This window comes from Aquila chrysaetos, chromosome Z (assembly GCF_900496995.4).
Source record: "Aquila chrysaetos chrysaetos chromosome Z, bAquChr1.4, whole genome shotgun sequence".
Lineage (NCBI taxonomy): Eukaryota > Metazoa > Chordata > Aves > Accipitriformes > Accipitridae > Aquila > Aquila chrysaetos.
The window spans coordinates 16,574,036-16,591,773 of record NC_044030.1 but is presented as its reverse complement, the minus strand read 5'-3'; the positions used below and the strand labels follow the sequence as shown (position 1 = coordinate 16,591,773).

The window sequence follows — 17,738 nt, the reverse complement described above, 5'->3', positions numbered from 1 at the left end:
GAAGCCCTACAGGGTCAAAAAAGTGCATGTGGAAAAAAGCTATTTCTGAGCAACTAATAATAATGCAGTATTATTATGGAAAATTACGATCACCACAGGTCTGGACTGAGCCTGTTTCTGTTAACATTTAGTCCAGGCTTGTGCTGCTGAGAGATGTACCACAGGAAAAACAAAATTCCTCCATCTAATTCACAACAACTGATACAACACCCTAACTTAAACACTTCTTAGAGTCTACGATGTTATAGTCCAAATGCTAAGAGTATCACCAATAGAACTACCTTTATTATCAGCAACTGGATCCAGCTTACTACCATTAAGTAAGAGTTATTTTGTACCCTTACCGCCTGTTAAAATCAACCTGGATGGAGTGATCTATCACTAGATCAGCAGGACAGATAGGATTGATTTTTTCAGGGTCCCCACCAAGTTTCTTCACAGCATCACGCATTGCAGCAAAGTCAACCACGGCAGGTACTCCACTAAAACAGAAGAGAAATAGACAAGGTGAAACAATTTGGAAAAGAAAAAAACAAAACACACACAACTGAGATCCTGAGATGGAGAACAGACACCTACTGCCCCACACAAAGCAAGCCACAGCCTTACCCTGAGTCTTGGGATCATTACTCTAGAGCAGAGACAGTACCCTTGGAAAGACAAAGTCAGAAGAGAAGAAGGGACAGAACTGTATATCCTGAGCACTGTAAGAATGAAATGCTAAAACCAAAATTCATCAAGTAACAGAAGCTGTTTAACATGCTTGGCTGGGAATCTGGAAACTTAGTCCTAGTCAGCATTCCTTTGGGACCTTGAACTGGTTTCTCTTCTTTTGCTCTGTTCCTCTCTCTCCTCCCCAATCTGTTTAAAAAGAAGGGGGGAGGGGGAAAAAGACAATGTCCTTTCTTTGATTCTCTGCTATGTTTATTTAGCTTATTTTAAGGCAAGGGTCATCTCTGAAGTTTTGCAAAGCACAAGAGAACCTTCTCCATAATCAGGGCTGTTTGGTACCTTCCACACTTCAAGTGAAACTGACAGAGCAAGGCATCAGATTTCTTAAATTACAAAGGACATGACTGCAAAACACCTTTGCAGAATAACTGTATTTTCAGAAGTGGATTTAACTGGCCTGCCAGATCACTGAACAAACATGAAAGGCAGAAATAAGGTATACTATACATCTTTACTAACAAAATCTTGTACTCACCACTGAGAAAAGACCTTATTTCACAAATGACACTCAAACAGCACATTTTCAGGCTATGGGCCAACATTGACGTTTCTGCCTTCTCACGTATCTTGTGACAATCCTGCAAGCCCTTGAACTTCAAGTGACTCAGAATAAAGCTAACAGACCTTTTTCCTCTATGTTTGTATGTCCCATTCTCAGCTTCTACAGGGGTAAGTACCACCATGACATTTTTTTTCAATCAGTTTGGGAAACCTTCCTGCATACCAGCCTATCTGATTTTGCTGGCTACTAAGACAAAAAGAGCTATCTGTGATGTGCTTGTAAGGATGTGGCATCATTCAGTAACCCACTGGGAACACTGTGTTTCTGCAAGAGCAGCCCAGAGCAGTGAGAGATCCCTCATCCTGAATTCACTCATTTGGATGCAATTTATCTATCCCATTTTCTTCCCCTCTGTTTTGAAGAGTTTCATAAAGATATTTATTTCTTGATCCCAGACACACTTCATTTAATGCTTTTATCAGGACTGTTTGCCTCTCCAAGTGTTGTCTGTAGCATGACATCCAGGAAAGCTGAAAAATGTCTCTCCAAACATTTCACTGCTCTTCTTTCCCTCAGCTCACCCCTCCACACCAAGCTGAGCATTGCTGCACTTTCAAGAGCCCCTCTTCCTAGCTTTGGAGAGCATCAGACTCACGTGAAGTCTTGCAGAATAACTCTTGCAGGCTTAAACGGCACTTCAACATTCTTGTGTTGCACCACTTTCCAGTTGAGAATATTCTCAACATCTCCCTTCTTCACTAGGAACTCATCACAGTTACGGATTGCTGCTTCCAAGAGGACTCGAATAGAAAACGGCAGGCGTGCTGCATGGGTAAGAGGCAAGAAACATATTCAGTTTTTACCTTAGGGCATATGTCAGCAAGTGCAGTTCCACACCTGGGGCAGATGGGTCTTCAAGCGCTGTCCCCTTATTCTCATGTGGCTTTATCCCAAATTATCAGACACCCTCTTCCAGCCTTCAGCTTTGTCAGTAGGTCAGTGCTAAGTGACCTGTCCCACTCAATTCTTTGAGCAGATTTACTATCTCAGTCCCTGTGAGACAGCAGACACCTTTGCTGAAATGACTCCTTTCCACAGCTCTTCCATGCTCCACAGCAATTACTCTGAAAACATGCTGTGCTCTCCTTGTTTCTCTGCAGTTTCCTCTCACTCTTGCCACTGAACACAGTCATATAAATGCACTAGAAAAACATAATTTTCTACCTGACATGTTGGAAAGCATAGTTTTAGTGGTCTAGGCAGTCTCTTCTTCTCCAGAGCTGGAAAATGAAACTGAATGGCAGTAAGACTGTGCATCTGCTAATCTTTTACTTCAAGATAGAAATACTTATAGTAGACAACACAAAATATTATTAGAGCAGTCCTGACAGCTTTACTACAAGCAATGGATGTGAAGAAAAAAAATGAAAGTTTCTCTGTCCTTCCTCCCCTGGTCCACTGTAATAATAGGTGTTTGATTTCCTCTCAGAGCATTTACATTCAAAAATGTCTTGAGAAGTTTGTCTCAGCTTTCTACACAGGACCCCAAGACACAAAAGTCACTTAATCACAGTGAGACCTCATTACTGCTATCATAAAAAACCCCAACTATTATTCAGGACACAGTCATTCCAAATCATATGGGGTTTTTTTGTTGGGTTTTTGGTGGTGGTGGTTTGGTGGTTTGTTTTTTTTTAAATCTTCTCCCTCTCACCCCTCCTTCTTCTGTTGCTAAGTTATTCCATTTTTCTGCTGGATAGTGAGAATTGTGTCCTTTTTTCTTTAAAGAATCTGGAGTTTATCACTCCTGGAATCCTGGAATGGACCAAATGGTAATACCATACATATATTTGTCTATTTCTTAAGACTCACCTTTGCTTTTCCCACACAAAGTCTGACATTAACTGATTTCTCATTTACACACTACCTGAGCCTGCATTGGTATATGTGCTGCTGACATTCAGAGAAAATGTTCCCCCTCTTGCTGCTTTAATTCTCCTTAATCACCTGTTTCCTTTTTGAAAGAGGAAAAATACCCAATATAGACAGCCTTAAGCTACAGATACTTGCTTTCTAAGTCAGTGGCATGGATTGTAAGATTTTTACCAGTACCACACGGAAGACGTCTAAGTACATGTGTGCACAGCATGTAGAGAAAATAATACTGTGATCTTGACAGTATTTCTGTAGTTCTAAATTTCCAGAATTAAATTTTGCTAAATTTTGTTTTCAAGAACCATCTTTTGAATTCATAGTTCTCTCCAAATACCAAATATCATCCAATGTTGCAATGACTCTTCAGGTTCTGTTCATCAATGTTAACGAAATGCTTTCCTTATGTTGTCAACATACCGTATCTCACATCTTCTAATTTGCTCAGATTAAAGAACTTCTTCAGAGGCTGTTTAGGGTCCAATGGCTCCACAATCCCCACAAAAGGGTGGCTCATGGTTATTCAAGACCCTTAGTGTCCCTAAAACACAAAAGAAAAAACGAAGCCATTTTCACAACATCTGTCCCGCATACAAAGTACGTGTCCCACAGTCCCACAATGTACCTGTCCCACATACAAGGCCTGTACCAGACAAAAAGGTACTGCACAGTCTGTGTTAGTCATGCCTCTTCCCCCACAAATCTACTTGTAACATGTTCTCAGAGATAAAAGGTCTGCAGGAAGATAAGAGCATTGTGAAAAATATGGATACACCACATGGTTTACAAAGGAAGTTCAATGTCTACACTATTCTCTTCTTTACACTGCTTCTAGACAGGCCTTTGTGCTTCTGTGATCCACGAACCACCGCAACAATGTGATCCCACTTCTTAAGTGGCATTGGTCTAAAGCTAAACAAACTGGCATTTGTATTCAAAATTAAAAATTCAACTAAAACAGAAAACAGAATAGTTTTACTTGAGCCAGGAAGTGTTACAGACTAAGATTACAAACCCTGACTATCAGAGACACAAGGAACCCTCCTGCTTTCAGAAAGATTCATTAGGGTCACTACCAAAAAAAAAATACTAAAGTGGACTCTACTGTAACCATCATTTTAGTTTGAAATCTTTTCTTTTTTTTATGGCTAGCCCAATGGTGTACTACGTAGAGCATTCCACTGGGAGCTAGGATTTTTAGGGTTCACTTATACAAGTTAAAGTACCCTGAGATATTTGCAATATCAAGGCCAACTAGCATAGAGGGCTAAATTCACTCTAGAAACATCTCTCAATCTCCAGAAAAGGTTAACTGCATGCAAACTGCCTAATGGAACAGTTCCTAGGACACTCTTAAGACCTAAATTCTGCCCAGGGCTCTTTTGGGAGCAATGGCTTAGGCCCAAAACATGCCAGGGAGCAAGCTAACGATTTAACGGTAAGGACAATTCTCTTACAATGCCTGGCAACTTTCTCAGTCATGATTAAAATTTTTTTAGAATAGAGCTAATCACAGGCCTGATTTCCAGATCTGTTGTTGTTTTCCCACAGCACTGTTCCTGTCTTCATTCAAGTAACATTATCTTCCCTTGCCCCAGTTTTTCAAACAAACAAAAAAACCCCAAAGTATGAGATGCACATCCTTTGACAGGCCTTGGAGACTGTTTGGTGCAAAAGGATACACAAAGTCCAGTATTTCTTAAAAACAGTTAATGCAAGGCCAAAAAGTGAAATAATTTATCTCACCTGTCAGTCTCATTGACTGTTCAGGGAATACTATTATGTGGAATACATAAGGGGGATTTTGAAGTATTCCAGCACAAATCACATTTCGCATATTTGAGATGGAGAGATAGCAGAAATAGTGACAAAGACAGGTCCACATGTAAAGCAGCAAGATAGTGCAAAAGCAAGAAAAATTTCCAGAATTCTGTCAAACAGAACAATGGAAGTTTCTAGCTAAAAAGTTGAATGCCCAGGGAAGGCAGAAAAGTAGGCAAATGAACAGACTGCAAACACCACTCCTCCAAATATTCACACCTTTTGCATTCCCATGTACTAATTATTTTCTGAGATTCCTCTTCCCAGCTTTGCAGATACCCATTCTGCACATAAGCCCATCAAGTTTTAGGTGTCATCTTCTTTAAACAGAATGAACTACTCAACTATTCCTCTTCTAAGAAAACTCTGTGCTTCTACAACTGAGCATGACCAAAATAAACTGTTTCCTTCCTCTCCTTGCCAGCTATGCTCCTGATTTGAGGATATGCTCCTCTTTATTTTCTGCCTTCCAAGCTGAGAACTTTATTTTATGCACAGCCACTTCTCATGGGAAAGTCTAAGGGTAGCTGAAGATAGAAAACTTTGGGATATCCCCTGACAGATAAAGCAGGAGGTCATTACTTTGATATGACCATAACGAGTGCACTGTACTCAGTTCACATATACTCATCTAAGTATAAATTGCAGCTGTAACATTTCCCATCCAAGTCAGTGTCTTGGCAAACCACAGCAGCAATTCAAGATGCTATGACACATTACCTACTTGTTACCATTTCTTTGCCAGACATCACCCTCTTCCCTGAACACAGCTTTTTTAGTTTACATTATGAGATACTTCAGTACAAACCTGCTTTCATCAATGAGTTACACAAATATGCCAAACTGTGGGGTGACCAAGTTCTAAACACATGTTCTTTTCACCTGCCTGGTCACATTGATATGAACACTCTGTTACAACTTTGTAAGCCATTTAGAAATCCCTGCAAAGAGGTAAAGTATCTAGAAAAAATACCAACTCACAGCATTGCTGTAGCAAATTTCACAGAGGTGGAGAAGCCTCAGTCATTCTAACTACTACTTACAGACAGTAAATTATAAACCAAGTGGCCACAGCACAGAACTCAAGCTGGTGATCTGCCAAAAAGATGCAAGGGAGCAATACTCTGCAGATTGAGTACACCAAAATCTTTTAAGTAATCACTGCAATAGATACAGATTAACTTGTGATTGCAGCACAGAATATTTATTCACATTTTGCAGGCACTGAAATGTAAATATGCAAACAGGCTAGCACGCAGGGGAGATGACATCTGTCTGCCTGGGACTGGCGCAGTGCATCGGGTCACACGCATTGACCATGGCCAGTGCCACATTACCACGTAATAACTGATCACACATACCAAAGAAAGCACTTGATCTTCTGCCTAACAACCTCAAAATTTTGCGTGGAGGTCATATCTGAAATGGGATTCCACATGGTGGCCCTCAGGAAGACAGGGGTACAGATTAAGAGGTTCCTAATGGTAACAGCCACCCACACAAACGGTGCTCATCCTGGCCTTGGAAAACAGCAGCAACTCTAGCCCAAGCTATTCCTGGTCTCCAGTTACCCAGACACATGTTCTTTAGTGTTTGTGCAATCCTGGACATAGCCTTATGACTCCAGGGCTTTCAGCTGACTGAAATCTATGAAAATGGTTCAACTGGGGAGTTTAAAAAAAAAAAAAAAAGGAGCAGAATCTTATTACTGGAACCTTCTCAAAGGGTTGCATGACTTGTATAAAGTGTACCAGACAAACAATAGCTTTATTTTAGCCCTTCCAGTGCCTACTAATACAATTCTGATAATTTGGCTCATACTAACGCTGATCATCTTTAAACCTACACTCCCTATCACTATTGTTTTCCACTCACCTTGTTACATCAATGCAGTTGCTTAGCACTGTGCCACCTAGCTCCATCTCTTATCAGAGTATGCCTCGAATTCACCCACAGACTGCACATCAGCTCATCACAGAAAGTCTCTCTCTCCCAGCTCCACTTCTCTCTCCCTCACAGAAGCAAAAGTGCAGAAGGATTCTAACCATGAATACCAGGAGGGGCAAATTTATTTGGACAAGGTCATAACTTTCCAAATATAAAAAAAGGAAGCTGGTTTTTGTGCATGCAACATTGGCCCTTCAGGATAGAGAATGAACCCTTGGCTTAAGAGCTGTTCCATGCTGCCGGTACCCCTAGATAAGAAACAAGGGGGTTCAAATTTCACTGGCAACACAAGTTTTACATTGTGATACTGTAACAAAGCACTTGCACTAGTAAAATCTGAGTACAACAACATTCCTCACTTCATCTGTATTGAGTGGGTCAGCGAATTCAGCTTTTACCATGAGAGCTCAGAGGTTTACTAGCAACAAAGTATCAGTGCAAAAATGCCTACTGGCTGTACTGTGGAGGGGGGGTCTCTATGGCAGCCTGAAGACCACACCATTTGATGATCATTACATAGGACGTATGCACAAGCCCAAGGGGACAGAAGGAAAAAGGTGTCTGTACCCTCCACTTTCCTTGTCTTCTCTTAAAAGTTAATCAACTAAATCAAATACACTCAAAGCATATTAAAGTCTCATGCGGATCTCCACAAAAAGGATTAAGGTATGTAACTTAAAATAACTTTTTTTTTTTTTAAAAAAGAACATTCACGTGAGATTTTAAAATATGTTGCATGTGCTGATTTCAAATCTTAAGCTGATGTAACTTTTCTGAGTATCCAACATAAACACAGTACTGATATCGAAATCTTTATGGTTGTAATTTTTTTATAAACTTAGGGAAAAAAAGATAAGTAATCTATGTAAATCACTTGGGTAAGCAACTCTTGACAAGACAATGGAATAGAAGGAACAAATCAACCTACAACTAGGAACCAGAAACTTTAATGGGCTGGTTACCCAAGAAGCTTGGCTATACCCCATGAAAACGCACCCTTTAGTTGAATTTAACTAATTATAATATGAAAACCACACCTCTAGAAGTTAGGATACCCACCTCCACCTGAAGACCCTCACCCACTGAGCTTGTGCAGTAAAATTAAAAGACGCTGCATGTTTAAATGAAGACGAGGACACTATACACCAATCAGCTTGAAGATATGGAATTATGGGCACCAGTAAAAGGTTGATAAACAATGAGTTGTTGCTAATTTACAATGTATAAATAACTTTTTTAGTACTGGATGTGCAGCTTTGTGGGGATACCCCCGAGCAACCCTTTCTGCGCAGAACTGGCAATAAAGAGCTAACATCTCAACCGTGTGTTATTGGCTTGCACACTAGGTGAATGATCCCACAAGTTTTGGGACAACAGTACTAGTCACATCACATCACTAGTCACATTTCTACTGGAAAAGGACTCAGTTCAGTAACTGAGGTATTATTTAAAGCATGTTCTTGATTGACTGTGGGTCCTGGACTCTACTTCAGACCCCTTTAAAAGCAGCAGTGTGACTTGGAACAATTTCAACAAGCTGAAATCTTACTGAAATTAATGGAATTGAGAAAGCATCTTTATACATCCTGTAGTTTTGCACTTGCAGAAATCTCATGCAGACCCCAGACAGGCAAAAGGTGTGCTGCTTAGCCTCCCACTATAGCTAAGAGAATCTGAAGACACCAGAGCTGTTCTAGACATCACTTTAACATACCATTCTACTCTCTTCCGAGCTGGAGGAGCGCCTGAAGGTAAAAACGAACACAGCTAATCAGGCTAAAAGCAACAATCTCTTTCACACCATTAAAAAAAAAAAATTTTTTTTAAATATAACTGCTCTTATCTTCATTTGTTGTACCAGATCAATACCACCAACTACATTGTTCTGGGGTTTTTTAGGGATCTCAGGGGAGCCCCCTCATCTCTCACTATCCAGAATAAAAGATAACCTTAGCATACAGGAGTACTTTTCTGCTAAAATACATGCTGACAGTAAATCATTCTCCTTCTGTAGTACATGACATGAGTGTTGACAAAAGACTCTGGATTAGTAATAATCCCATTTATTATGGAAGTGCCTGAGGACAAACCAAGGACACAGATTTATTTTGTTTGACCCGCAGAAAGGAAAAAAAGAAAAAAAGCCTCTGGATGAGACAACCATCTAAGCTTCAGGCTGGAACGTAGGAACAGAACAGGCACAGTCATTCAGGATTTTAATCTCACTCAGGGAAAGGGAACATGTCTCCACCACTACCTTTTCTATACCATGTTTGGTTTCTTAGTTGTTGTCTTTCAAATTGTGCCTATGTTATTAACAAGAAAAGTTCATTTCAAGTATCCATGCATAAAACTAAACACCTAATAGATTGACTAAAACAGATTTCAAGTAGTAAAAGCTCTTTTTCCTGAAGAGTGGGTAAATTCTCGGCCACACTGGGAAGCACACACTCAGCAAAAGAGCAGTATAATTTGAACACTACCAGATGCTAGAAATGCTGGAAAAGGTTACACTCAGCCAAAGAAAGGTATTTTATCAGCCATCAAGAAAAGGGGGAAGGCACAAACTAGCCGGTACTAGCAGGAAATCTGTGAAGAAACTTCCAACTGAAAACTGGGAAAAGCAGGACTGCTATGATAAAAGCCCTTGCCTGGTAATAAGGCAGAGGACATAGGGAACATTCATGACCTTACTTGGAAAATACAGTATTTCCCACCCATGCTGAATCCGATCTTACCACCTTTCATTGCAATTCCTCCTCCTCCTCCTCCAAATTATTTCCCTTAGTTTTGTCCACTCAACTGATTGACATTGTGTGTGTGTGTATATCTGTACTTGGCTGCTAAGTATGTGACAAGCACCTCTAAATAGCAAAAGCAAGTAACTAAAAAACCTAAGGGGAGCTGCACCACAGCAGCAGGCTACTGTATTGTGATTAAGACAATATTGAGCACGCATTTTCTCATATTACTAAGAATTATATATATAGCCGAACATCACTTCTTAAACTGAGGGCTATTGCTCCGTTTCCCAACAGAAAATGAGTCTCTGCAACTTACATAGCTCTTCTCATGGTTTCACATTCTACTCAGCAATGGGTCTTAGTTAAAAACGGTGATGACTACTTCCAGTTTACTTAAGTTATAGATCACTTAGCCATGAACAAAGACCTCTTAGCAGGTCCAGCATGTAGGAACATCTGTCCTATTGGAACTGCAGCACGCGCTGTGTATGCCTACCTTGCCTGAAAAGCAAGGAAGGAAAATATCCATGTTAAGCATTTTTGATATGGAAAGACAACTTCTCCAATATTAGTCAGGTGTCTGCAGTAGTAAAACTTTGGTAAGTAAATCCATCCGTAATTAAAGACAGTTCAGAAAAAAAACTAACACAGATATATGTGTGGTAGAAAAAAATTTTAGCTTAAATATCCAACTTGCCTAAGAAAAATGTTTTTGTTACCCTGGGAACAAAAAAAACCCCAAAACAACAACAAAAAAACCACATGCACAAAATAAACCTGGCAAAAAAGAAAAAAAAAACCTACAAATGCCCCTAGCATTTGGATAGAGTTCAACACCACTACTAGAACAAGCAGAGACTTGTTTTATGATGTATCTAGCTATAATTACTTTTGGATGCCCACAGAACAGATGAGTGCAACTACTGTTGCAATAAACGCAAGTTTCTTGTTTTGATTAAGAGAAGATCTTACTATTTAACACTTACTCTACCTGTGACAGATAAGGCCACTATATAAGAAATATACAGTGCTGCACTGCTGTAAACAGTGACAAGATTTCAGTGCTAACAGTTAGATTTGAGAAAGAATCTTTGTGTTTCTCCATTACACGCGGAAGTCCATTGTTACATATAGATCCTTAAAGACAAGTCCAATAACAATCTGATGACTGAGCAACTATTCCGCTGGTATAAAGTACATCACTATCGTGCACTGGAAGAAAATATAGTCATATAAAGTCATGTAAAGGAGGTTTTTTTAAACACTCTCTAAGCAAAGTTTCAGAGAGCCCCTTTGAACTTTAACACTCATAGAGGAACTCTGTACTGGAACACAAATGGGACTCTGGATTGCAGACTTTACTGCTTTCTCCTGATGCCTAAAAGGTTGACTGCAAATTGTAAAATATTTCTTTATTCAGAGCCATAAAGTGCTACACTTCCAGTGCACTGGACAGGTGACTAAGTGCGTATTCCTATAACCTGTACATTTCACAGGCTGTCATAAGCGTTCTGACCATTTCACTTTGTTAGCAGCACTGTATTGCACATATAGGAACTGAAGATTTAGTTCTGAGATCAGGTTTGCAAAATCAAACCTTTAGGTCTTCAAGTAACTCCAGCTCCAAGTGAGATACATGCCAAGTTCCAAGATGTGGATATTAAACTCCCCCAAGTCATCCCTCCAGAAAGCCAAATGCTACCTGCCCCCCCAATGCTTCACCACAGTTAGTTCACTTACTGCTTAAGGGACAGTCAAAACACTTCTTATGTATACATCTCACCAGCTTTTGGTGACCAAGGCAAGCACACATATCTAGTATCCCCAGATAGCCTCTGGAAAACAATCTAGCCTTACAGTTAACAAAATCCAGATCCTAATTAAGCAGGCATAAGTGTTAAGGGAATGCTGTGTCAGCAGACACACCACTGAGCGTCCTAGTTAAAAAGTAGAGACTAATTTTCTTTTTGCTCCAGGAAAATGAGTAGTATTATGCCTGAGAATACAGTGAAGCTTATTTGGAGGCTACAGAATGCTGAAAAATGAAGCCTTGAATTTTTTTTTTCCCTTGAAAGAGCAACTCTTAACTTTAACCTACTTCCTACCTCTGTACAAACTTGCTGCTCATTTCCCCTATGTTAGCAGTCTTAGACTGTTCATTAACAAACATGCAGCATGGACCAGTTTTAACAAAGAACCAGCTTTCAGTGTTAGTAAAAAAAAAAATTTAAAAAATTCCTGTGTAACATACAGAAACATGTTCCCACCGATAACATGGAAGCGCTGTGAGAAGTCTGCAATACAGAGAGTGCTGTAAGTGTGTACAAAGGTTTGGTCTGAAATTTGGTTTCAATTTCAGTAGGCAGCATTAAAAGACATCTCAGTATTGGTCTGTTTGTTTCAAAAGGCTCATGTGAAGGGGGGAAGGAATGCTGCAGAGGTGCATGGGAAGGGGAAACAAAATGGGAGTATTGTGAATGAGCCCCCTACTAATGCCATTACCATTGTACCAGCTCTGCAAACTGCTGTCTCTGCACCCCTAAAACGCCTTTTGTGCAACTTGCCACCTGAACTGTTTCAGAGCTATCAAAGCTATGTAGGTGGAAGGAGTCCTTTCAGGATGAAGAAATGATGAGAGGATTACTACTGTTGTGAAATACATCTGGCATCATGGGGAAAAATTCCTAACTTTTCATGCCATTTCAAGGCAAATCCTGAATTTGTGCTCTGGAAATAATGAAGACAATTTTCTCACAACAAAACTTGCTGCCCACTATCTCAGCAGCTATTCAATTGCTCATGTAGATGAATCCAGCTTTCGAACACCCATGGCTTCAGTCTGTAAGGAGAACAAGTGCCTATCTGATAAGATTTTACCAATTCCAACTAGCTGTTACCAGAGTTTACTAGTCAAGCTCCCTGGGGAGGCAAATTAAGTTTCCACAAAACATTTTTAATTCAACTGGCTTTTTCAGAACAGTTTTCCACAAAAATGCGGGGGGGGGGGGGGAACACGACACAACAACAACAAAAAAACCCACAAAACTAAACACCTTTCACAAGCTTCTGGAGTCCTGACCCTAGAATTGTGGGATGTCCCAATTCCTGCAAGGAAGTGCCAAATACCTAGAGGAAATCTTCTGAACTAAACCACTCCCTAAGGCAGCACTGAAGGCAAGAACCCTGAAAAATTCTTACCTCCTATTCATACAAACAGAGCAAACTGGAAATTAAGACTCCTCTCTACCTTCTCTCTGTTTCAAAAGAAGGAAAGGGACCACTCTTCAATTCATATCCTTCCAGTGATCTTAAGTGGATCTTTACTTCAGGGAGGGAGAAAATTTCCAGCTATTATATGGTGAAATTCTATGGTGAGTCTATGCTGGAAAACACTAGCAAAAGAGATTTGCTGCTATTCTTACTGTTTAAATATTAATAATATTTCTTCTGTGGTTTTCTGCAATTATTGTTTCAGCTCTTCCACCATTACTACAAAAACTTCACTGAATAATATCAAAGTGGGAGTGTATTATCCTCTGGCTAAAGGGAACCAGAGAGAAGAAAGGTGCCAAATTACAAATGTGATATGACAAAAGATGCAGTTTGAAAGCCTTGCAGTCTTCAGTTCAGCAGTAGTCTGCATGATATACTGTGCAAAGCACCACTAAGTGATCAGACTGCTTCATACACCAAAAACCTCTCCAGGAATTTCCTCTATCTTACAAAGTCCAGGATGACTAAGGTATTGACAAGTTTCTGAATAACTCCTCACACACAGCACAGATCCTGGAGAGCACAAGAGTCAGCGGCACTTCCTACTCTATGCACATTAAATTCCTCTTACTTTCTTTGAAGAAGTAACAATCCCCAGAAGTTTATTAGGACATTCTGATGGAGCACAATTGCCTTTAAGCACAGCAATACTAAATAAACATTCCAGTGTTAATATTTCTCTAGGGTGGTCTTCCTTTACTTCGGTATTGCGGATTGATAACGAGCCAGTCTGAACAATAGCAACAACACCGAGTGCTCAGAGATATTCATTCAATTCCAATTGTTTGGAGAGGGAATCCTCTGTTTTAGACCAAGTTTCCTGCTGATACTAAAGAATAATGAAGCCCAGAGCTCTCTGTCTTTCCCCTGCCTCACACCTATGCTAGCTTTAGGGATGGAAACCAAATATCAAAGTACAGCCTCCAGTTAAAAAATAAGAGGGAACTGTGATGGTCTTATGAAACATGGCAATGAGCTGAAGAAGTACAGAGGAACTAAGCCAAACACATACCTAATCCAGATTCTGAAACCAGGCATCTCCGCAGCCACAGTCCTCAGCCAGGTTAGACTACAAGGCAAATATCTGCATCTGTGCTACAACCTCTGCAACTGTTACTGTTATGGAGCACCTACTGTCTGTGCCATGAATGCAAAACAGATGATTTTGTCACCCAAAACAAAAAACGAGAACTATTAAAAACTGTCACTTTACCTTAACATAGGCTTCACCTTCTAACGCTTTTCTTCCATCCCCTTCTGTCTTACCTACTTACATTGCAGTTTTATTGGTTTTTGCAACACAGCAGGGTTGCTGTGTGCTTGATAGGTACACTATGCACTACCCTCCACTTAGGTACTACTGAAATACCAATAGCCAAGGCTGCAGTTGTTCCAGTGGGAAAATTAATGAAAAAGCTTTGCCTAGATGAGGATAGGGCAGCACAACTTCTCTTCCCTTCCCGCTCTTCTCCTCTAGCTAAATCTATTCTGCTTTCTCAGCTCTGCAAAAGCTGACTCTTCGACCTGGCGTGAGCAGGTTCAAAGCCGGCTCTCGGGAGAGACCAAATTTCAGCCAGCCGGGGCCTGGCCAGCCGCTCCGCTCCCTGCCCCCTTGCAGCGCGGCGCGGGGGGGTGGGGAGGGGGCGGCTGCTCGGAGACGCTGTCACAAAGCCGCCCGCAGGACCGCTTTCCGAGAGCCGCCTTCCCCCCGCAGCACCGAGCCGCTCCAACGCCCCCTTCCAGCCCCCCGCCCCGGGAGCCGGGGCCGCCGGGAGGCGGCAGGATCCCCCGTCCCGCCGCCGGGCCGGCCTGGCCTGGCCTGCCTGGCCGCCGATCCCCGCCCTCCGCCCGGGCCCGCACCCGCCTCAGCTCTGCCCCGAGGGGCGCCCCTCAACCGCCCGCCTTCTCCCGCGGCCCGCAGGGCCGGGCGCCGCCGGGGAAAGGGAGCGCCGCGGCGGGGGAAGCGGCTGCAAGGCGCCCGGGAAGGGGGGGGGAAGCAGGGCGGCCGCGCCCGCCGGCGCCCGCACTCACCGGGGAGCGAGGAGGAACAGACCGCCGCCGCTTGCCGTCAGGGGCCGCCGGGCGCAGGGAGGGAAGGGGGGGGGGCGGGCTGGCTCCGCCCCGCCGCCCTCAAGGCCGGCCGCGGCGCCCTAGCGGCCGGCTGGCCGAGCCGGGAGGCTGGAAGCGAGGGAGGGCCGGCAGCCGGGCGGCTGGCGGGGGCGCGGAGCGGGCCGGGCTTCTCTCTCCCGCCCGCAGCCCTGGCCCGGGCTCGCCCCTCACGGAGCCGCTGCCTTTCTGGTGCGGCGGCGGCGGCGGGGGGGGGGACACGCGGCCGAGGCGGTGGAGCTCTGCTCTGTGTGGAGGGGTGGCCCCGAAGGTCGGGGGGTGGGCAGGGTGGTGGCACCGGGGCCGAGGCCGGGTCAGGTGGGGCCTCTGCTGCGGGCCGAGCCATGGCAGAGGCCGGCACCGTGAAACGGGCGGCGGGGCGCGGGCCGTGGTGTGCTTTGCACGGGCCGCGAGCGCTCCGCCTGCTGCCCGCCAGCACGCTTGCTCGGGCTTCGGACGGGCGGTCCGGGAGTCCCCTCACCGGGGCCAGGACCTGGAAACGACCGGTCTCGCTCGGGACACCGCCTGACAGCGCAGGACCGCCTCCTCGGGGCAGCGCGATAGGAGGGGCACCTCGGGCTGCCTCTCGGGTTGCCCGAGGGAGAGCTCGCTGGCCTGGCTGTTGGCAAAAACAGCCTGTTACTTATAAACTGGTCAAGATCAATACCGTGACGCCAACAGCGAAGAACAGTGTCAGCGTACGGGGCGTCCCAGAGGACCTGACTGACATCAATCACCCCCGCAGCTGAGTGCTATGGGGTGTTTTTCAGTGTCCAGCGTGCCCACAGTAGAACAGCATATGGTTTGGGCCTGAACAAAGTAAATTAAAAAGCATCTAATTCTAGGAAAATCATTAGATAGATAAGAAAGGGGAGTAGTGTGGAAAGAGTTTAGATGGGTCGTATTCCAAGTCTGGAGAAGGTCTTGGAGAGCAGTGGCTAGGAGACTTGCTAACCACTGAGAGTCAGAGCTGGAGGAAAAGACGACCAGTAATGCTTTGTTTTTCCCCTGAAGAAAGCTCAGGCTGAGAGCAAACAGGGCTACTTGCTGGCTTTGCTGCAGAGGAGCAGGTCTCAGGTGAGCAAGCTGATGCAAAAAAATGAAAATGGAAGTGCTTTGCTCTGCTTGGAGAGAAGGGTGAAACCTAGAAAATGCCCAAGATGGCCCACCTGGTTGTTTGTGGGTTGCATTCCTGCACACCGACCTGTGCAGGCAGATCCTGTTATTAAACCTACTATTCTCTGACTGATACTCTAAACGTCCTGTCATCTACAAAATACAGTACTTTTAACTTATAATTCAAAACCTTTTCCAGGTTGGCCTGTTTTCTGTTCAGCATAAATGTCTCATGGAGTAATTCACAGCCACCAAGTTCTCTTTTTAGAATTGAACAAGTTTTTAAAACATATGATTTGCTCTCACAAATTAGTAACTTGGACATGAAACCGGACATTCATTCATAATATTCTTTTCAAACCTTTGGCCAGAGAGGCTCACAAGACTGAGTTTGTCAGAACAAAGTCATATTTGTAGTTTGGCAGTGGAAGGAGAAGGACCATTTTTTCTTCAAGACAACCACAAAATAGCAGATGACTGGTGGTATGAGAAGCCAGGAATTTCTAAAACTTCTTAGTTTCTAAAACCTCTTCTAAATTTCTAAAACCTCCTTAGAGCTTTAGATGTTTCATTAATTGATAGAATTTTTTACTTTTGTGTATGTTTGTTTAATAGTAATAAAAGCATTTCAATATGCTCCTCTTGGTGAGATAAAGTCCTGCAATAAATCTTTGGGTCACTTCCTTTTTAAAACAAGGATTGTGATTTTTTTGTTGTTTTTTCTAACAGAACAGACTTCCAAGGCCCATGTGCATCACTGAGTTTTGAATCACAAATAAAATCCTTCATACCTAGATACCAAAGCAATTGCTGATTGACCTAAAATCTCTTGGGCAAAGAGCAAAGACTAGTGAAATAGCAGGTCAGCAACAGAAATGGGAAATCCATTCATCAGCTCTGACTCCTCCCAGCAAGTATCTGCAAGGTTTGTATTTTCTGTTCTGTGTGGAGGGGAGGCCCTCGAGGTTGGGGGTGGGAGGGAAGATTTCTTACCACAGAAAGAGAGGCAGCACTGGTGCAGCATCTGCTAGTTATATGTAAGGACACAGAGACCACAATGGGATTGGAAGATAGGCTGTTCATTCAAGGGTTTATGGTAACACTGTCTGAAGGTTATCACAGACTGGTGCTTGCAGCACGAGTATTTGAGGCTGTCATTCTTCTCAGCAGGGCTGAGTTTACAATAATGCCGCTTACTGAGTAGATGATTAAAAGTTTGTGGGTTTGTCTCTCTCCCAGTACTGCTAGGAGGTGAGTACTACACTAGATCCATTGTTTGTAAGGAAGATGTTTACTGAAATGGGTTCTTGGTTTTAATACCAGATTGTGAGGATGTCCAACAGTTTTCTTGGGCAATCATGCATTGTGCTGAATAAGGGTTAAAGGAAATGACTTTCAGTTCTTGCACCAAAGATGGACGCAAATAGGAGTAACAAGGCCTTTCATGTTGCAGTCATGAGCGTCTCAGTGCTTGTGACTTCCTGTTTTTTAGGGTTTTTCATTAAATTCTTTCACGGCAGATGAGGAACTGTGTGTCAGTCCTTTGTCCTTTCTGTCTTACTGGG

The 17,738-nt window shown here is 42.9% G+C and overlaps 1 protein-coding gene across 4 annotated transcripts in view; it reads right to left on the bottom strand.

The window, feature by feature from the left end:
* ACO1 (aconitase 1) overlaps positions 1-15,110 on the bottom strand; it is a 38,654-nt gene extending 23,544 nt beyond the window's left edge. The window contains exons 1-4 of one of the 4 annotated variants that reach the window (XM_030004347.1): positions 14,983-15,110; positions 3,587-3,707; positions 1,890-2,058; positions 345-482 (exon numbers count right to left, since the gene is read on the bottom strand). In XM_030004347.1, the coding sequence (XP_029860207.1) occupies positions 345-482; positions 1,890-2,058; positions 3,587-3,683 (404 nt within the window). In that variant the 5' untranslated portion in view covers positions 3,684-3,707; positions 14,983-15,110. Of the gene's footprint in view, positions 1-344; positions 483-1,889; positions 2,059-3,586; positions 3,708-11,418; positions 11,438-13,963; positions 14,074-14,164; positions 14,478-14,982 lie in introns of those variants that run through there. The other 3 variants (XM_030004349.2, XM_030004348.2, XM_030004350.1) reach the window with 3 other exon arrangements.
* Positions 15,111-17,738: the final 2,628 nt, after the last annotated feature.